Here is a 22,542-nt window from a genome sequence, read left to right as displayed (position 1 = left end):
CAGATATTAAGATTTGAATCAGGCAAAATAACATGCTTTTTTCTCAAATATATTGTTACAATCATTTGTTTCAGATGTGCTGGAATTATTTTCCATATAAAAAATCATTTGGTGTTCAAAAAGTCTTTTTTCAAACTTGAATCTTGAAAAAGAGGGGGTCGTCTTATAATCAGGGCCGTCTTAGATTCGGACCACATGGTACTTCTTTAGCACAATTGTCCAATTAATCTAAAAATTAAATGAGCTGGCATTGTTTTCAAATTCGCTACCAGCAAAAAGTAGCACGTATTTAACTGGATTTGACCCAAAAAGAAGAAGAAAGAAACCACTCAAACAATTACACATCCGTACAAACAACAGTAAAGCATGGTGGGGAAACGTTTCCTCATCAGATTTCCTAACACGCTGCAATGTCTTTTTTTTTCTGGCCTGGAGTAAAGCACTGACAAAACCCAAACTCCAAATCCAACATTGCGGCACAACAGCTGCTGGTTCCCAGCAATCAGTCTACCGCTTCTTCTGCACGCGGCTCCAATGCTGAGAAACTTTGCTTGCACATCTGTGTTAGCAGCTGTTTGCTGTGATGAGAATGAACAAAACATCCCAAATAAGTCATCTGACTGACGAAAATCTGCAGTCGGTGCTGAGAATCTGGAACCAGTTGCCAATAAAAGATGCCAAGTCCTGACCTCTGACAATCAGTGCGAAGTTGGATGATTAATTTCACACTCCCTATTTTTTTTTATATTTTAAGTTACGAAACTTCTCAACAGGAAAATATTGCCTCTTGTTACAAAAGAAATTTCAAGATACGAAAGGTAAAAATACAAGGGGGCTTGCTACTCGCAGCTCAGAGTTTCCTGAACGCAACATAGTTAGAGCTGCTCTGCCATTGGCTATTACCGAGCATCATCCTGGCATCCCTTTGGCTAAGAGGGACCTCTACCATATGTGTCGATGTGTGTTGATAAATGGATAGCTCTGTGTCTATGCAACATCCTTGTCATTCCCCCCTCGGGCTATGAGGTGCTTCGATAGTTTTACGTAAATACGAATCACCCAGAAAAAATGTTGACCAGTCAGGCGATAGCTCACTCTGCCTTTCTGACATTTCTGAAGGACTGTTAAAAGACAACAAAAGCAGGCGTCCTTTCCTCAGTTCTTGACAAAATGCCAGGCAAAAACCACTTCTGAGGGAGAACATGAACTAAAGAGGGCAAATAACGATAAGGACGCAGTTGAAAGTTGAGTCTCATTTTTATTCTTTACTGTCTTTCTTTATTTGTTACATTATGCACAACTCTCATTTATTGTGCAATAATCTAATTGTAACATGTATTGATTATTATAACATATTTCGATGCATTTTTAATCTTGGGGCTTGGGACATAAGAGGGCATTTACATGGAAAATGTGTCACTACTTACAACATTTTCTAGTTAAATTTCTTCCAGAACCAATTAATTTCATAAGTAGAAGTGCCACTGCAACTGTTATAAATTGACAGCGCACCTGTGGCATACCGCTGTTGCTGGTTGATTCTATTTATTTATTTATTTTTGACTGGCACAGATGGCCAAGACTTTTCTCTGCCCATTCCGAGTAATAGAAACAAAAAAGACAAAAACAATGCAGCATTTCACGTCAATGACGCTCCAAAAGTTAACATGCCTGAGTAGGTCCTGCTGTTTTGCTTCGTAAGTGAGCTAAACAGTGTTAAAATCTTTCAGAACCGTCACTGTTCGTGAACTGAGGTCAAGCACCTTCCTTTATGGATGATGCAGAGAAGCAGAATCCGATCTCTTCTGCTGCAGTTTCGTGAAATTAGTGAAGCGCAGTGGCAAATTACACACCCGCAGAGCTGTTTCGATGTAAATGTGAAGTGAGACAAGAGGAAATCCATACCGATGATGCTTGCGCACGCATCCAGAAACGCAAGAGCTCATTTGTTTCCATTCAAAATGTCAGAAAGTCATCAATGCAGTGATGAACTGTTAAATCTGCACACTTTGCCTTTGGCCCTCCACTGAAGCACGCCGACCTTTGCCATGGGTGAAAATAGAGAGAGCATGTCTCGAGGGCTCTCCGGTGGAATATTCGACTTGTATATTGACTCGCCTGAGCACAGTCAACAGGTAGTATCTATCCTTGTTCGACTGCGGTTGAATGTTATTCCGCATGTGGTTATTTACAGTGGGAAGCCATGAGCATCTCCATTCTGCGTTGGGTATTCAGCAGCGGTAGCAGACTGGATAGCTTTATTTCCAGGCTGAAAATAGCAAAGCTGGCGGTTCGCACTGACGTATTGTGGGTTTTCTGTGCGCCGCAGGAGTCTACGGCAGGCCTCACAAAATTAGGCGGCGGCTTTTACGTGCATTCAGGTGCACAACGGGAATCAAGACATGCACAATTCCCAAGTAATAATCCTCCAATGAGCCAAAGTAATGAACTCAAGTACAAACATAGTACAAGGACCGTGTTGCTAAGGCAAAAGTAAACAATCCTAACTTTGACCTGCGTGAAACGGAACAGTCTTTCCGCAAATAGTGGCAGAGTTGTGTTCTGACTCAACTGTAAATGGTGAATAAGACTTTTTGGAATCATATTCTATTCGATTATGATCCGTCGACATTCCCATTACAAAGACATAGCTTACAAATTATTTTATTTAGAGGGAAAAAAATGGCGCTCTGTCTGGATTCAAAAATACAATTTTACTCTCAATGTCAAAATGTGTGTGTTTCCATTTGTGTATTTACAGTATACTTTATGTACTGTATGTGCATTGTATTTGTAACTTTAAATAGTTTTCTGAGTTAAACAAATAAAAGAGTGAATGAAATGTCGCTACGGTGGGCCAGTGGTTGACTGGTTAATGCGGCGGCCTCACAGTGCACAGGTGCAGGGTTCAATTGCGGCTCCGGCCGCCGCATGTCCTGTGTGGGTTTTCTACGGGTACTCCAGTTTATTCCCACATTCCAAAAACATGCGTGACAGGTTAATGGAACACTTAAAATTAGGGGTGCCCGACCTTTTTTGACCCAAGATCGACTTTTCAAGCAGCTGACCTCCCACGATCGACCCGCTACGACACGTGTACAAATACACACACGCATGCCATGATGAGCAACAGTCATAACGGCCCAGAACATGAATGAAACAGAAAAATCAAGTCGATACAAGAGCGTGTGCGTCGGTAAAAAGGAATCAGTGCCTACCTTCGTCGAGACCTGACGCAGTCGTTTACGACACACTTAGGTAGCGTCTTCAGTGCAACAATATCGAAGTTCATGTTTATCGTTTTAAAATTTTCTCCTGGCACTTCAGATTCCCATTCTTTGTAAGTGCCATTGGTCAACTGTACATGAAACAAGCTTTGAATAATGAAAATAAAAAAGATATTTGGCAACAACTCTAATCGCTAGCTGCAATTTTGCAAACTGTTGACCGCAAACAACTTCCGGTGATGTCGGTCACGCGCCGCCGTCGGTTAAAGGTGACCTGCTTTTTTATGTTCTTTTTAAAATACTTTTGGGGTGAAAGTGAGAGGATGCTTCGTGTGCAGTGTGCATTAACACAAAGATATACTGTAGAATATTATTAACACGCACACAGACAATGTTTTATTGATTAAAAAAAAAAATCTATTTTCTCCTAAACCCCCCTGTGATTGAATTGGGACCAGTTCGCAGGCTCCCGGTCGATTGCGATCGACTGTTTGGGCATCCCTGCTCTAAATTGTCCCGAGTTGTGAGTGTGAGCGGGAATGGTTGTTCATCTTTGTGTGCCCTGCAATTGGCTGGCAACCAGTTCAGGGTGTCCCCCGCCTACTGCCCGAAGACGGCAGGGATAGACTCCAGCACATGCCATGACCCTTGTGAGGATAAGCGGATCAGAAAATGGATGGATGGATGGATGAATCAAATGTCCCCAACCACAGGTGTACTTCATATTTCGGTTACTTCATATGACATCAACATGGGAGTGCTTACTGACGGTGCGTTCTTAATTTTTGAACCGATTCTGTATGTTTGTGTGCACTTTGTTACCTGCTGTTTGGTTTGTTTTTCTTCAATCAACTCGGGGGCAAAACTCATTTCTCATTACAATGTAAATATGTACACTGCAGAAGCGCCGAGCAATGAAATTGATTTTTCGTCACAAGAACTCACGGAGTCAAAGAAAATTGATTCCTGAAGTAAGTGCATTTGTCCGACGGTACGAGTATTCTCCGTCATTCAAACTGAACGAGAAAAAAAAAATCATAATTTGAAGAGACACTATTGGCAAATGTACAAGGCTCTGATTCATTCTCCACAGGACCTGGTTGTGATTGTTGAGCTTATTTAATGATTTGTGCTGCAACATCCCAAGTGGCGCTAAAGTCACCTTAGAAGTATGCTGGAAGAGATGAAGCGTCATCAAAAGCAATTCAGTGTCACGCAGTCCAATGCTTTGTCGCGTAAATCTTTATTCTTCCCATGGAGCGCATTGTTGTTGTTAAGGACTCGGATAAACCGAGTTTGGGAGGGGGATCCAAAAAACGTAGACAGAAACAAGGTCTCCGACGTGAAGACAATTTAATGTATTAATCGCACCGAAAATAAGTCGAGAACATAAAGCGCTGGTCCACAATGAGGACCAGGAGATAAATCCAAACGAATAACAAAAGGTGCTTGCACAAAAGAGCAAGAAAGGAAAGTAAAGCCCGCAAACAATGAACGAAAAACAATGTAACACTTAGTACACGCACAAAAGCCAGACCATCAAAATAAAACAGTACTTACACAAACCTTGGTACCGAGAACTATACGCGAAATCACGACGAGGTCAAAAGCCACTAAGTCAAGGAACAGTGAAGATAGCAATGCCAATAAACAACACTCCCACAACAGGTGTAGGACGTTGGTGTCCTTAAATAGTGCCTCTATTGATTAACGATTGCCAGCAGGTGTGCTAGGAAGACCGCTCATGCCACCTGCTGGCCAGACCGCAAAACCGAAACGTGACAGTTGTAGCCTCTGTTTTTGTATGTTGCTGCTCTGTGTGCGTCGAAGTAACGGTTGTTTGAAGCTTGATAATTATTGTAACCTCTGTGTTAATTTCCTGGAGCCTGTTCAAGGTGTTTTGTTGGACGCAATTATATGTTTTAGTTGAACATGCCTGTGTTTTGATCCGCATTGTTAAAGTCTCTTGTCAGTTTTTCAGTAAGGTCAAATTCCGAGCGACAAACTGCTTGTCCTCAAATTTGGAGAACAGTGTGAGCGGGAGCTTCTTTTCGTTTCCCGAAGTGATGTTTTACACTCCTTTCCCCTTTTCTGCTAGTGAGAGAGTAAGAATAGGTACAATGGAGTTCTTAAAATGTGTCTTTTCATAATTTGAAACCGTTTGGGATGGGTAGAACTAATCCATCCATCGATCCAGTTTCTAATTCGCTCATTATCCTCGCGGGGCATGCTGAAGCCTATCCCAGCTGACTTCGGGCAGTAGGCAGGGGACATCCTGAACCGCTTGCCAGCCAATCACAGGGCACACATAGACGAACAACCATTTGCACTCACAATCACACCTCGGGACAATTTTGAGTGTTCAATCAGCCTGTCATGCATGATTTTGGAATGTGGGAGGAAATTGTAGTACGGTACCCAAAGAAAATCCATGCAGTCACGGGCAGAACATGCAAACTGCACACAGGAACCCCGGAGGCCGGAATAGAACCCTGCACCTCTGCACCCATGAGGGGGACGAGCAAACAAGTCGACCACTGGGCCGCATGGGTAGAACTATTTCATTTTTGTACTTATGATTATTTTTTATATTGGTCTTTCACATGTATTTCCCATCTTCTGTCATGGGTGGATCTGCAACGTATGCCCACGCAATAAACTGAGATGATTATATTAAATCTGCTCATTCATGCGACACACTCTCTTTGGCAGATATTCAATACATGTCCAATTTGTATGCACATCTTCACGAGGTCTCATTCTAATGGAATTTTTTTCAATTGCAAGCATTTGTGTGTGTGTGTGTGTGTGTGTGTACCGTCATGATGCATATCCAAACAGTACAGATTTTGTCACTTGATATGTCAACGTGTAGAGTTCATTTCAATGTTTTCCATGTACATTGTTCTTATCGCACTGCGTTAAAATTGACTACCGGTAGTTGCTTTTATGTGGTGTTGGCCTGAAAACAGATCTCATGGGCAAACGGAGAGTTTGTCTACAGACCCATTAAAGATGACATGTTTCCTCTGATAAAAAAAAAGGAAAAAAAATCACTTAGAGCGAGTGTGTCATCCTCAAACCTCACAGACATAAAATCGAGTTTTTGTCCCTTGTCATATGTGATTATAGGTCACGTCCATCCATGGATATGACCGCAAGACTGAAAGCCGAGTCTTTCATATTTTTTTCTCCTCGGATTAAAAAAATAAAATTTAAAAAATAAAGCTTTGATGTATGTGGTCAAACGTGAATTGAATCTTTTATCCAGGCCACACGCTACAATCCACTCTGCTATATAAATTCATGTGAGAAACATCCTGTTAGATTCTTTCACAACTCTTTGGTGATATAACTCTTAAGAGTGCACATTTTGCATCCAGTCGATGGTGCGCTGATGGAAAAAAAAAGACAAAACCAGTTGTTTCATCTTACAGTGAATTAACAGAAATGTTTCTATATACTGTATATAAAATCATTCCAGTAACGTGTTCACACTGTTATTTTCTGCATTGCGTATGTCTGCTCCAACTTGCCATGGAAACAGCATAGTATGTGTGTGTGTGAATTCTCCCAAGCAACAAGAAATGAGGGTTCACTGTACGTGACTGTGTGTGTGTGTGTGTGTGTGTGTGTGTGTGTGTGTGTGTGTGTGTGTGTGTGTGTGTGTGTGTGTGTGTGTGTGTGTGTGTGTGATGCTACTTGTTGCTTGGGAGAATTCACACACACACACACACACACACACACACACACACACACACACGCACACACACACACACACACACACACACAAAATCAGTAAAAATGGTGACTTGTGGGTTTTTGCTAAAAACTTCACAGGCACATTCAGGGCAGCCCTCTGATGCTTTTTATACATTATTCTTATGGGGACCTGCTTTTTTGTCCCCATAAGAAAAATGGTCCCCAAGACGTGACTGTGTTTCCAATTTTATGTCCCCTCAAAACATGGAAACGAGTGCACACACACACACACACACACACACACACACACACACACACACACACACACACACAATGCTGTAAATGGGAATTTCTCCATTGTGAGACAAATAAAGATTTTCTTATCTTAAATACCAGCAAGAAATTGACGGGCTGTTCGGTCACTATACCACCGATGTCAGAGTTTGGTTCGCATTGCCGGCAGTAAGTCGGAATCGTTTCCAGTGGGAGTAGGACTCCGCCAAGGCTGCCCTTTGTCGCCGATTCTGTTCATAACCTTTATGGACAGAATTTCTAGGCACAGCCAAAGCGTTGAGGGGGTCCGTTTTGGGGGCCTCAGTATTGCATCCCTGCTTTTTGCAGATGATGTGGTGCTGCTGGCTCCTTCAAGCAGGGCTCTCCAACTCTCACTGGAGCATTTCGCAGCCGAGTGTGAAGCAGTTGGGATGAGGATCAGCACCTACAAATCTGAAACCATGGTCCTCAGTCGGAAAAGGGTGGAGTGCCCTCTCCGGGTCGGGGAGTAGATCTTGCCCCAAGTGGAGTTCAAGTATCTTGGGGTCTTGTTCACGAGTGGGGGCAGGAGGGATCGGGAGATCGACATGCGGATCGGTGCAGCGTCTGCTGTGATGCGGATGTTGTATCGGTCTGTCGTGGTGAAGAAGGAGCTGAGCCAAAGGGCGAAGCTCACAATTTACCGGTCAATCTACGTCCCAACCCTCATCTATGGTCATGAGCTATGGGTCGTGACGGAAAGAACGAGATCCCGGATACAAGCGGCCGAAATGAGTTTTCTCCGCAGGGTGTCCGGGCTCTCCCTTAGAGATAAGGTGAGAAGCTCAGTCATCCGGGAGGGGCTCAGAGCCCTTCCGCTTCTCCTCCACATCGAGAGGAGCCAGATAAGGTGGCTTGGGCATCTGATTCGGATGCCTCCTGAGCGCCTCCCTGGTGAGGTGTTCCGGGCATGTCCCACCGGGAGGAGACCCTGAGGAAGACCCAGGACACGCTGGAGAGACTGTCACCCAGCTGGCCTGGGAACGTCTCGGGATCCCCGGGGAGAGCTGGAAGAAGTAGCTCGGGAGAGGGAAGTCTGGGCTTCCCTGCTAAAGCTGCTGCCCCCGCGACCCGGCCCCGGATAAGCGGTAGATGATGGATGGATGGACCACCAAGAAATCATATCCATGCAAATCTGTCAAGTTGCTCCTGTTCGCCAGCTTTTGTCATCGTCCCTTTGCCACTACGTTAGAATTAAAATGAACTTTCGCCATAAGCAGGGAAGGGCGTGGCATATTCTTGCAAGAAGGCACAACAACCATACGGCAAAAGCATCCGACCGTGGTGTCTTCTTATTCTCATAACTATGCTACGTGACAAGCATTGTTTTCTCTAATCCCAATTTGATGGTTTTGTCTGTCTGTGTCAGATTGTCTCAATCAAATAGGAGCTACGCATCGCCCCAGCCAAAAACTCAACAATTTAATCAGTCGCTAATCAGTATTGCCATTCACTGCCAGCCTTTTTTTGTAAGTGCCATTGGAGAGCATTTTCACTTTTCAAGACACGCAGACAATTTGTGTTGTATGACAAAAGAGCAGACTTTTCTTTTTCTACCTTTTTTTTCCTGTTCTTTTGTAATTAGCCAGAGAACAAATTTCAGAGGCAATTTTTTTTTCGATTGATGCCAGTGCATCGAATCAAATCACATCTTTCCGCTTTAAAATAGTATACCCAGATACATATTCAATCAACTTTTATTGGATAACAACATCTTAGAAGAAAATGATACATACACGGAACTGACAGGTTAATTAAAATGTATATAAATTGACACTTCAAAAAAAATCACTTCGAGTGTGACCAAAGTTTGGTTTCAAAAAAGGAATTTTTTTTTCCGAAGAAAAAGCAGCGTAAATGAGCTTTTTGCGAAAAGCAAAACATAGTTTTGCTTTGGTAATGCCTCAAACAATAAATTTTTTTAAAATGGCTCAAGTTGAACGTCAGTGGCTGTTTTACATGGCATTGCTCATTCACTCCATAACTGCGACTACTCAACCTTTCTGACTTCCAGCATTTCGCTCCCTAATTTGTTACATGACAAGCAGAGGGATGTTAACCAAATGTTTTATTGCCCCGTCGTATTATCACATACACACAACATATTGGATTACCTCGTTTTGAAATGAAAAGTCTAGGATAATAGTTCAACTTTTATCTGTAACTGTTATTAGTTACTGCAACAAGGACAACAAAAATTCTCACAAAATGTCAACGTTATTTATGACACATGGCACAGAAATGTTAGCAAGCATCATGGAAGTTGACACACACGGTTTACTTTAGCAGGCCATATAAAAGGGTGTAGCGAGCCGGAACTGGCCCCCAGGCCTTGAGTTTAACACCTGTTATCTGAATCTTCTTTCCAGAGCAATCTACAGGGATCTGATAGTCATTCGTTGTGGTTGAGAAATTTCATAGGCAAGCTGAGTGACACCATCTTCCACACGCTACTTGTGGAAGTAAAAAGTTGGATTGATGACTTGATTTAGCCTTTGTGGAGTCCCATGACCGGGATGACTTAGAAGCTATACACCCATGAAGAAAACACACAATTTTAAAAGCAATTGGTGTTATTTTTATTGGTATTCTGAAGCAGGTATCTTCAAGTATGCTATTAGGCTCTACGCTATATGTGAGCTCTAAGACTGTACACCGATTGTCTGTGCATATGTTTTTCATCCCACTGTCTGCAAACAATGGCTCCTATGCCTATGATGTGTTGTTCTTGAAGTGAGTGTTTCCCAACCTTTAGTGCGTCAAGACACACATTTCACATTTAAAAAAAAGGTTATGGCATGCCACTCTGCAAAATGATGAACAAAATGTCGATACGAATACACCTTTAAAGTTAGGAGGGGCCCAAAGGGCCCTCCGTCATCTGTCAAAACAAATCACTGATGCACGTCGTCATGTGTGAACATGTTCTGCATCTTTTAAAAGCTGAGTTTCTGGAGATTTGAATGGTACCCTACATGTTACAACTGTCAAATTTGAACTGAAGCTTGGGGAGACTTAAGCTTTGATCCTGTCGTGTTTTCAAGTCTAAATCAACATTCTAAATCCATTTTCAAGGCGGATATTGGGAAAAGAAATGAGACGGACATAAGATTCGCCTTTTTCTTCTGTTTTCAAACATCCATAGTTCAGTGACGGGAGGACTTTCACAAATTCTTACTCTAATATTCATAATGTGACATTTTGAATATTTCAAAAAGTGACCAAAACTATGCTGAAACTACAAATGGTTCAAGAATATCTAAAAATTGACTTTGTGTGCACCTTTCCACATGCATTTTCGACAAAGTTGCCCTCGGTTTAAGGGGTTCATTATGTACTTTCTGTATTCTAGTGGAAGAGCAGTTGATAGTTCTGCCTTTTAGGATGCGTAGTTGGCATAGATTAATATACTGTCTGTGTGTGTGTGTGAAATATATGTATTTTGTAAATAAATGATAAGGGTGGACCAAAAACACAATTTGTGTCGGAATTTTTTTTTTTTTTTTATTGATGCCAGTGCATCGAATCAAATCAAATCTTTCTGCTTTAAAATAGTATACCCAGATACATATTCAATCAACTTTTATTGGATAACAATATCTTAATATCTTAGAAGGAAATGATACAGACACGGAACTGACAGGTTAATTACGGTAAAATGTATAAAAAATTGACAATTAAAAATAGTCATTGCGTCATATCCCTCTCCAACTGAGCCGCACCATATTGAATTGAATCAAATCAAATAGAATCCTTTCACTTTGACGTCAAACCGTCCTTCAATTATTTTCCACTACACATATCAAAAAGCGAATAAAATTGTCTTTTGTGGAGAGAATTGACAGATTATTTCCTGCGGCACACCTAATCATCTTTCACGGCACACTAATGTGCCACGGGACACTGGTTGGTAATCACTGCTTTAAATTAATACATATATTTTTTCCCTTACAGGCCCATGCAGATGATGTACTCACCAAAGAGGAGCAGATAGCGCTGCTGTTCAAAGCCAAGCGCAAGTGCGAAGGCCTCGTCAAATCGAGGCAAGGCAAGCTTCCTGGTGAGTAGCAAAGCCGCTCTCGCGCACGCTGGCAAGTTTACATTCAAGCAGCCAAGTCCTAAATTTCAAAGTATCACTTTATCAGGTGAACAGTACATAAATGGAAGGTGATGTTGATGTGTCGCTTTGTTCACCAAAAAATGAACGATAAATGGAATTGGCTGGAGTGATTGTCATGATCTGCAGCCTGCTTTCTGCCTCCCCGCCCGCTTCCTCGTCCGTATCACCTGCTCCCTGATTGCTTCACCCTCACCTGTTTCTCATTCCTAATCAAGCCCTCTATATATTCCCCTCATCTGACTTGTTTCATTACCAGTTTATTAATTCCCTTCAGGTCATGTTCCAGCATTTTCTTTTGTAGTCATTGTGTGACTGAACCTTTTTTCTTCTTGTTCGCCCTTGACCCTATTTTCTGCCTCATGACTGTTGTACCTCTGCCTCATCATTTTGTCTCTCACGTGTACCGACCGTCGCCTGGATTAAACGTTTTTTTGCCTTGAGCACGTCTGAGTTGTGCATTCCAAACCACCTGTACCGTGTATTCTTGACGGTACGAACAGGCCATGACGGACTCAGCCGACTCTGACGCGGTTGGCCAAGCCCTCCAGGCTCATGGACATCGGTTAGTGAAACAACACGGGCAAATTGCTACTCTGGGTGCTGATCCTGGAGAACTGGCTGTTTGCCAGGTCTCTGATGACATCTTTGGGCTCAGAGCTTCGTGAACTAGCCGTGGCTAGCATAAATGTGATGCCACCAAGATTTCAATTAATCTTGATTTGAATGTGATTAAGGTGCTTATTATGTTAACTCGCAAGCGATAAATGTTCTTGCAATTTCTTTTTCTTTTTAGAAAAGTGCAACATCTATAGTTTCTTGATTTTAGAAAATGAAGAAAGAAAAGTGCAACAGAATATAAACTTTTGTGCTCTGAAAATACCAGTGGCATTTCTTTGTTTATGCTGCATTAACATTCACATTTGTGTGTCCTGGTTCCAATGGGCGTGACATAGTACCGACAAGCATATCACTCGCGATGACGTCCGCTAGCCAGAGGCTGAGCAGCTCTGTGGTTGTTTGCAGAGTTGATGTGCCGAGTGCGAGCGGGAGATATACTTCCTGTCCGTGATCAAATATGGTCCATTTTAGAATGTTTTTTTACCCTTTTGCTGGATGTTCCAGGATGCACTCGCATATCTGATGCTCTCCAATATAATCCAGTCATGTAGTGGAGAAATTACACGGCTTTTCAAAGGATAATAATAATGATAAGGATAGCGACTTTCAAAGAACCCAAAGCTGCCTACCTGGGTCAATCAAATCAACAAAAATCTTCTGACCGGGAAGATCAGGAATAAATTGGAGAAGCCATCCATCATGTCTCTATCAGTCTATTTATCTGTGCGGATATAATACGTGCCAAACATATTTTATTAGATGTCCTGCCACATGCAAACTCTTTGAATTTCAGGCCATTATTATGTTTGCAATCAATTCAACTATGTTCCTGTTTCCATGAGAGTGATTTCCTGTGGCCCCATTGACTCAGAAAATGTTCTGTCACAATCTCCTGCCATGCTGAACGAAATGTGTTAATGTTTTTTTTTGGGAGGGGATGTTGCAGCTAAATGGTTTTATTGGTCTAACTGAACTTGGCCATGGCGGGTGCTTCCAGCTGAACGGAGGCTAAAAGGGCTGCAAGGGTGAAAACATGTGACATGTCCAAAGTGTGCTGTCGGCTTTTTTGGCTGCAGAAGGCAATAAGGCAGACTGGGGGACTTTGGGAGCCAAAGGCAGCAGTCAGGGGACGACTGCCGGCTGCTTCAAATCAATAGCGTATTAATCCAAAGAAGCCATGTTAAAATATTTTGTATGTGCAAAATGTAAATTTCGCGCTTCGCTGTTTCATTAAGAGCCAAACAACTACCAACAATGAGACAACACTGTAATGTTTAATAGCTATGTCATTTGATTTGTTTTGTTTTGTTGTTCTGTCCTGGGATCCCTCCTCTTCATTATCTACCTCAGGGGTGCCCAAACTTTTTGGACCTCAGATCGACTTTTCGATCAACCAAGCTCCCAGGTTCGCCCCTTACCGTGCACTCGCATGCATGCCATGATGCGAAACAGCCTGACAGGGAGGCATGCGATGCACCTTTGCAGCCTGTTAACTATCTAGCTAACCGAGCGCTAACAACTTCCGGTGACGTGGATCACGCGCCACCGTAGGTTAATGATTTACCTGCTTTATTTTATTTATAAATTTATTTTTTGTGTGAAAATGACACTCATAGGATGATTAGGGTGCAGTGTACATTAACCCCAAAAATATATTACTAACATGTACAAAGACACACAAATGATTGTTTTGTTTTGTTTTTTTCTCCTCTACACCCCTCAGACACACTTGGGACCTGTCCTAGATCTACCGGTTGATCAGGATCGCCGCAATGGGCACCCCTGATCAACCTCCTCCCCATTGGCAATATTTTCCATAAATTTGGTATACATTTTGACTGCTTCGCAGATGACACCCAGCTTTACCTCTCCAACAAACCCGACGCCTCCCTCCCACCCTCCTCCTTTTTCTTCTTCAGCCCGGATCATCACTAGAACCCCCTCCTTTCATCACATCACCCTCATCCTCCAACAGCTCCACTGGCACCCTGTCAAACTGAGAATCAACTTCAAAATACTCCTCTATACATTTAAAGCCATCCATAACATTGCCCCCCACCCCCACCCACCTGTCTGACCTTCTTCACATTTCCATTCCCTCTCATTCCCTCAGGTCCTCACCGTCTCTTCACCTCTGTGTACCCTCTGCTTGTCTCAGAACGATGGGGTGCAGAGCTTTCAGCCGCTCTGCCCCCAAACTCTGGAACTCACTCCCACCCAACATCCGAAATATTGATTCTCTTCCCACATATCGCATACTCAATTTATATTAATCTCTTCTTTGATTATTTTTAAGTTGATGTGGTTTTATTGTTTTTGTTTTGATTGTAAGGTGTCCTTGAGTGTTTTGAAAGGCGCTTATAAATAAAATGTATTATTATTGTTAATTCGGCTAGCGCTAGCTTTTTTACATGTGTGTTATTTTTCCAGATGATGTGATTTTTTAATGGTTTTTGCTCTCATGCTACACTACTTAGAGTTTACGATGTTTGACCTGACAATGCGCCAGTCAATGTAGGCCCCTCCCCCTCCATAAAACGCTGACTAACAGGATTTACCCTTGTTTGTAATTGTTATAATGACGATAATAAGACTAATAATTGTGATACCTCCTCAATGGCTGTTTGGCATCTGAAAAGATTGGCGGCCTCGGTCATGTTTGTAACGCATTTTATTGCGTTCTTCTGAGTTACTAAGTACTCGGTTCATTGGACCAAATAACTTAAAATGCTGAAATGACAGCAATACGGCTGTTTTTAGCATCTCATCATTTATTTCTGTGGCTACTGCCTTTGGTGGCTTGGAGTTCCATCAATCTCAGGCTTTCCTTTCTTTGGGGGTAAAGTACTTTCCTAATTTTTGTTCTAACATTTAGTTATTGTTTAATTTCTGTAAGGCATGCATTGTTCTTCAATACCCTTGTGCTCACACTATGCGGTTCGGTTATCGCGGCTTCATTCTATCACAAGCTCTTCATTTGCAACTGGAACTTCATTTATTGTGGATTATCTTATTTTTCTTCCTTTCTGAGTCTGACTCGTTTAAAAAAAAATGTAGATTTTTTTTTTGTTTTGGGGGGGGTTGTTTTACAAAAACCAAGACCATGAAGATGATGGCTCATTACTGCCAAAATCTCCCTTCTCTCATAATATAAGATATCCTTTATTTGTCCCACACTGGGGAAATTTACAGCCTCCAGCAGCAAGAATGTGGGTAGAAAGAAGAAAGAAGAAAAAACAAACACCGTTCAGTGCAATATAAATACAAAATGGATAAATTGCAGTGCTATTTACAATTGTTTTTCACATCACACACATCACATCATTTAATTATTATGTAGTTTATATCGACTGTAATTCCACTGTTGACCATAGGATAGGCAGAATTTTTGTACAGCATCTATCGCCAACTTCCTCACAATATTATGATAATTATGGTATTGTGAGGTTCATAACATGATGATATTGTATCTTGACATATTATATTGTGACATATAGGATATTGGTACATCCTGATAAACAGTGGAAGCATTCATCTTCCGAACCGCTTCATACTCACTCGGGTCGCGGCGAGCGCTGGAGCCCATCCCAGCAGCCTTCGGGCAGTAGGCGGGGGACACCCCGAATCGGTTGCCAGCCAATCACAGGGCACACATAGACGAACAACCATTCGCGCTCACAATCACACCTCTGGACAATTTCGAGCGTTCAATCAGCCTGTCATGCATGATTTTGGAATGTGGGAGGAAACCGGAGGACCCGGAGAAAACTCACACAGGCCCAGGGAGAACATGCAAACATAGGGAGGCGGGATTATTTGTATGTTTAGCGATGTCTGAGAAACATTGAAATCCAGCAGAAACGCAACCGCATTGTGCTTTTCTGTCCACTTGATTGTTTGGAAGGATATTTGGGATTATCACAGCCAAACCGATATTATGAGCCTGCTTCATTCCAAGTGAATTGCGGTCATAGTGATTGAAGCCATGTAAATCAAACATACCATTAAAAGTGTTTGCTTCCAGGATATGGACACAAAAGGTTTTGTTCCCCTCGCTGTGGTGTTTGTGTGGTAGGTTTGAGCAATATCCAAGAATCTCCAATGAGAAAATGTGAAAATATAAATGCAGGCGCCAAACAGCTCTCATTATGATAATAACATGTTTGTTCTCCAAGTGTATTTAAGAGCCACTGCAATGAGAGAGAGAGAGAGAGAGAGAGTGTGTGTGTGTGTGTTGCTTATCCGAACATCAGCCTGCTTAATCCGTCGTGACAGGTCAGTTTGACTGCGAGGCTTAGTGTCACACTTCAGCAGCACATTTGGACTGTTTCCGCATTTATTTAAACAAAACCAGCAGGCTTTTTTTTCTTGAAGTATTATTTCACTGCATCACATCAATGATTCTACTCATTTACTGTGTTTGCTTTGCTGTGACCAGACAACACAGATGCTGGGGAAGAAAAAATACACTCAACTCTGCTCCACAGCAGGTTGCAGGTTTGCGGTCCCCCTATTTCGCAGATAACTCTATTTTGGTCTGTGGTTTATGTCGACTGTAATTTCACTGTTGACCATGGGATGGCGGTGCAATTTTTGAATTTGAAAGAAAAATAATGAAACCAAGTTTTTTTAGCCTATTCTAACTTTTCTTGGAAATGCTTGAATATCTTCCATTGTAATCTGCTTTGTACGCCTCCAGAAGTGACGGATGCCGGTACAGTTTAAAATCTTTGGGCATGATTACTGAGGTATATTGTGTGGGAAAAAAAATATTAATTTAGATGAATTGGGAATGCTTAATTTTTTTATTTTTTTTAAACTGCAAACACGACGAGGTTTGGATACACTGTTGCATTACTTGTACAATATTTTATCCATTGCTCTTGTTCTTCCTTTGTATATCACATATGTGTTTGCATTCCCAAAAGTCCAATAAATGCCATAAGTAAATGCCGGTACTTAAATAGTATATTTATGTATTGTGGATTTCACTTATTGTGTCTGGAACGTTACCCTCCCTGGTCAGTTGTGGGGTCGGGGTTTTTCGGGGAGGAGGGGGGGCTAATGTGCATGAGAAATTGTAAGTTAGTCGTAAATATTGCGCAGCCTACTCCTAGTGGTCACATTGATTGAATGAGTGGAACATTGCTGGAGTTGCCTTCCATTGGGATACTCACATGCCGATCCACGGGTCGCTGTTCACTGACCTCTTTTGCTTATTCAGTCTTAACAGTGAACGAAGCCGTGATTAATATTTTACCTGATTAATGAAACATACGTACCTTATGCAGTTGTCTTTATGTGGATGGGTAAGCACGCAGTGCATGTTCCCATTTCTGCTTGATTACAGGCAGCTCCCTGTCATGGCCCCATTACGGAGCTCCACTGTTGCGCTTCTAACAGGCAAATCCCGTTGCTGGTTTACAAAGTCGCATCAGCAAACACTTTCTGGCTGAGTTTTTTTTTTTTTTTTTAATGTCATGTGAATGGGGCATTTAAAATAAGATAGTATGGAGATATGCAGCAAAACTGCAAGAGCCAATACATCACAAGGTCACCTTTTATGCGCCGGATTTAGCATTTATGCGAAATCCAGCGCATTTACACTGTTTATTCCTGCGTTGATTAATGTGCACTGTCCCAATGAGATCAATAAATAAATAAATTTACATTTTGACCTGTGTAAGAAACTCATTGAGAGTACACGCTTTAATTCACCTGAGAGACTTGTTACATGTTTAGCTCGGTGGTGCTGTCTTGGTTATTTGAGTTCAAAGGGGCTCAGCAGTTGATTTACGATTATTATTATTATTATTTTTTTTTTTGGTCAGACGGGGAAAAGGGACTGTTTGATGGAAACATTGGCTCAGTCGTAATCTCAGAATGTTATGAAAATCAAGCCCCCGATGGCAGTTTCACTGAGCACCAATGAAATTCAGTAGACCCGAGAAGACCCGCTAAAAAGTCTCATGAAGCCATGCTTAAAAACACGCAGACATTTTGGAATTTCAAGTTCTGGGAGCCATGTAAAGGTCATTTGTACCAAGATATACTGTACATACGTTGTATATTGAGATATATTAGAGTGGATTTTTTTCAGTTTGTGGATTGTTATTTGCTTTGACTTAGTGAAAATAATAAAAGGACTGTGACAACAAAGTTTTTTTCAAAGTCTCAGCTGTCCTATTTCGTCATTTACACACAGACATGACGGTAGTACTTGGTGTTGCCAACTTGATTACCTGATAAGTGACTTTGCCAACCATCTAACCAATATGTGGTTGTTTTTTTTGTAGTCTGTCTCTTTTTTTCCTTTGTAACCATACAATGTGAAGTGCGTGAAGAAGTCCAATGAAAACTTCTCGATGATCCGTGTCAGTGTTTACAGTGAAGTGGTGGCAAAGTGTCAGACATTTTGGAGTGCTTTTAGTAACTCTGACCAAAGTTATGTGGTGTTTTGTTGCTATGTGGTGTGCCCTTGAATGTGCACAACGCCCAGAGGATCATGGATGGCGAGTGTGCAGTTTCTCTGCCCCGCCTCCCCTACACTTTTTTTGGATGGGGAACTTTTTCTGTATTTTTCCTACCTGAACCACCCGCCGCGGCGCTTTCAATGTCTAGACAGCTATTTTGAGGAACAAAAGATTTTGGGACTCAAGTGGCCATCACACACGTAATCCCCCTCCCAAGATTAGTTTATATTCTAATGCATTAGCTACATGATAGGTTCTCTACGTGAGCAAACCACACTCATACACCCCGAAATGGGAACAAAATTCCACGACATTGCTGGAACAGAATTGAACAGTCAATAACAGAAATGAAATTAAATCACAGATTGCCCACACAAATTAATTTACCTAGCAGATGCGAGTATAAAGAGCATGCAGAATATATTATACAGTTATTCTCCCATGGCTTCATTCCACAATCCCCAAAAAACAAACAAACAAACAAAAACTCAACAACAACAAAAAATGCAAATGAGTGTTAATGGGTATTTGTCATAATGAGCCATAATTTGGCTGGTGATCACTCCAGTGTACCTGCAAGTCGAAAAGGGACAAGCATGACAGAAAATGAGTGGTTAGACAAAAGTTACACTTAAATAAAGGAGAAGTGATATTGTAACATAGCTTTTTTCACCACATTACCATCTACATCAGGGATAGAGAACTCTGGTTCCTCGAGAGCCATATCCTGCTTGTTTTAGATTCCTCCCTACTCCAATACACTTGATTCAAACAATCAGCTTATCAGGAAGCTCTATAGAAGCCTTAAACTATCATGATTAATTGAATCAGGTGTGTTGGAGTAGGGAGTGCTCTAAAGGAGGCAGGAAATCCTGACCCCTGATCTACATGAACTGTCGGCATTTGTTACTCCATTTTCTGGAGCGTTTGTTAGGGTTGCGGGTCTTTGAACAGTGAGGCAAATGTTTCAACTACTGCTGCACAAAAGTTCCATCAGACTGCTTTAATGCCATTACAGATTTGGTAAGGGAAGGGAAAAAAATCCATTCCACATTATATAAACTTTCTTTCTTGCTCTCTGTGTTCATTTGTACTTAAAATACACGAAATTGCCAGACAAGCTTCTCATTGAGGGGAAGCACTGAGGCTGGCACTGGGAGAAGTGGGGGAGGACAGTGTGGAGGGATGTGGGACTGATGGCCCAGACCTCACTTTGGGTAAAAAATAGCTGGAGCTTGTGGTCTGTGCATAGAATAACATCATTGGGAAAAACGTGGAGCAGCTGTTTTGACATCTCCGGGGTCCAAATTAAAATCACGCCGTGGGTGTTGGATCCATTTGCATCACTAATACCAGACTTCCCCTATAGTCTCGTCTTTGTTTGCGTTGTGGTCATGTCTCTCTCTCTCTCTCTCTATTTCTCTCTTTCTGTCTCTCTCTCTCTCTTTATATATATGTATGTATACATATATTTTTTCGGGGGGGGGGGCATCGGGGTCTATAGTTGTGTAGGTGGTCCTATAATGAGAGTGCAGGATGTGTGGTCAGGGGGTGGATTCTCATCATAAATCTGGGCTTTCATTTTGTAACAAGGGGGGAAGAAATACCACGTCGTCCACGCCCCCCCACCCCCCTCTTCTTTTGATTGCAGGAACTTAATGGATGGACTGCAGGGAAAGCATAGTTTTGGTTTTATCCTAAGCTAGTTATTAGTGGTCAAAGTCAAACAGATGTTTTCAATAATGACACAACGTATATGCCAAACTGTACCCCAGAAATTTGGGGTGGGGTGGACGGTGCTGGGAGAACGTTGTTGTCAGAGGCTTGTGGTCCGCCAGGCTGCTGACAGTCAACTTATGGGCCTGTGGCACTAGACATGTATTCAGTTTCTTTTTCTTTCTTTTTCTTGTTTTTTTTTTTTTCAACCAGAGCAGCAACACCCCCGCGGTGTTCTGTTCATCGTAATACATTTTGAAAAATGGGTTGGGTTTTATGACTTATGACTTGTATTTCGTTTTTTTATTTGTAAACAGGCGTCATGAATTATTTTCAATGCATAACTAAAGACAAATTTAAAGACGTTTGGAATCATGGTGGATACAATACGCAGTACTTAAATTTAACATTAGTGTTATTACAATAATTCTTATTATTATTATTATTATTATTATTGTGTTATCAAAAACTTTAAGCTTAAAATCTTGCATTTAATAATTGGAGTATTTTATTTTCTTCATCGGTCTGAATGCATTTTACAAATTAAAAATTTTAATTGTTAAAAAATGTCATAAATAAATTCTCTCTCTCTCTCTCTAATATACAGTATATATATGTATATGTCCCCCGCCTACTGCCCAAAGACGGCTAGGATAGGCTCCAGCAACCCCCGCGACCCTAGTGAGGATCAAGCGGTTCGGAAGATGAATGAATGAATATATATTATATATATATATATATATATATATATAATTATTACTTTTTTTTAAATAGTTTTTTTTAAATAGTTGTTACAAATTAATTTTACAAATCTAAATTTTTAATGTTGGAAAAATAACTACATGCATTTTAATGTTTAAGTCATTTTTTCATGACTCAGACTGTCATTCATTTTAAACATAAAAAAATACAAATCATATCTTCCATTTTTAATAATCAAATAAATATATGGATTCACAGAATTTTTGGTCAATATTTTTGTCATATTTTTAGATTTGATGTAAATAATTTTTTGGGCGGGATGGAGACATTTCTTAAAAGTTATTTTTCAATTTGCAAGACTGCGACTGTCTGCTGTAATCATACAGCCCCATACAGCTTGTGTTCCCACAATTGTCGTGAAAAGTTTGAAGAAGAAAAAAAATCATTCCAATTTGGGGGTGGAGGGGGTGGGGTGTACCACACTGTCCTTAACCTCATTTGGGTTAGGTTTGGCCGTTGACTTTGGGCAAGAGTCACGTCGCGGCTAATGTATGCCACCCTATTTACAATGAAGATCTGTCTGTTGGGACCACTCAGCCTGCTTGGAATGCCATGATTGTATAAGTCTTAATTGCATTACAATGGATGGAAGATGGACAACAATGTGTGCTCTCTGCGTGACCCATGGTGCCATAAATGGTTGCTTATTTACACACTAAAGTACATTCATGTGCCCCACTTTTTTTTTCTTTTATAAAAGGCAATTTTTCACATGAATTCACAAGCTATCGAAAACGTGATGCTATATTACTCTGCTGCTGTCTCCATAGATGGTTACTGCTCACCAGAATGGGATGGAATTGTGTGTTGGCCTGAAGGGGCTTCAGGAAAGCTTGTGTCCACCTCATGTCCGGATTACATCTACGACTTCAACCACAGAGGTAAATGTGACCCTGCAAGCCATTTGCAGCCTCGAGTCGATTTTGCTCAACATGCCTCAGATGTTTTCAAAATAATGTAATGTAATGTAGGCCACTATTGTTCAGATTGAAAAGCTTTCATATTAATGACAGTAAGCCCTAACTGTTTTCCAAGCTGACCGCAGCGTGGGGGAGAAAAAATCTTAACACACGCCCACCGTACAGGACGATCCTTCGATAAAATCCTTTGCTGACTTTGATTGCAGGGGGGGGGGGGTGCTCAAATGATCAAATTAGACTCATCAAGGCTTTAGTCAGACCTTGTTTACACCCACCCTTGTGTTTTGTCGTGTTGATTACAGAAGATATTTCCCACAACAGTGTAAAAAAGAACAACAAGTTAATTAAGGCTTTTGTGCATGCTCTACAGGACGAACCTACCGCAGATGCAGCAGTAATGGGACGTGGGAGATCTCCGCGGCCAATAACAAGACGTGGGCCAATTACAGCGAATGTGCAAAATTCCTCTATCATTACAACCAGAACCAGGAGAAGGTAAGGCTTACACTGGACCGTGCCCTTTGACAATTGTTCTGGGCCGGGCTTTCGGGAATCCCTACATCATGGGTGTCAAACTCAGGTCCTGGAGGGCCGCTGCCCTGGATGTTTTCCAAGTCTCCCTGTTGCAACACGCCTGATTCAAATGAACAGGTTCAATGTCAGGCTTTCGCAGAGCTTGCTGATGATCTGAT

At 41.5% G+C, this 22,542-nt stretch overlaps 1 protein-coding gene across 1 annotated transcript in view; it reads left to right on the top strand.

The window, feature by feature from the left end:
- The window catches only part of pth1r (parathyroid hormone 1 receptor), a 77,081-nt gene that overhangs the window by 32,207 nt on the left and 22,332 nt on the right, over positions 1-22,542 (top strand). Inside the window, exons 2-4 of the mRNA XM_052088486.1 lie at positions 11,196-11,301; positions 21,701-21,811; positions 22,221-22,345. Coding sequence (XP_051944446.1) covers positions 11,196-11,301; positions 21,701-21,811; positions 22,221-22,345 — 342 coding nt within the window. The remainder of the gene's footprint in view (positions 1-11,195; positions 11,302-21,700; positions 21,812-22,220; positions 22,346-22,542) is intronic.

The sequence above is a fragment of the Hippocampus zosterae genome, chromosome 15, assembly GCF_025434085.1.
Source record: "Hippocampus zosterae strain Florida chromosome 15, ASM2543408v3, whole genome shotgun sequence".
In the NCBI taxonomy this organism is placed as follows: Eukaryota; Metazoa; Chordata; class Actinopteri; order Syngnathiformes; family Syngnathidae; genus Hippocampus; species Hippocampus zosterae.
This window is presented reverse-complemented; position numbering and strand designations above follow the sequence as displayed.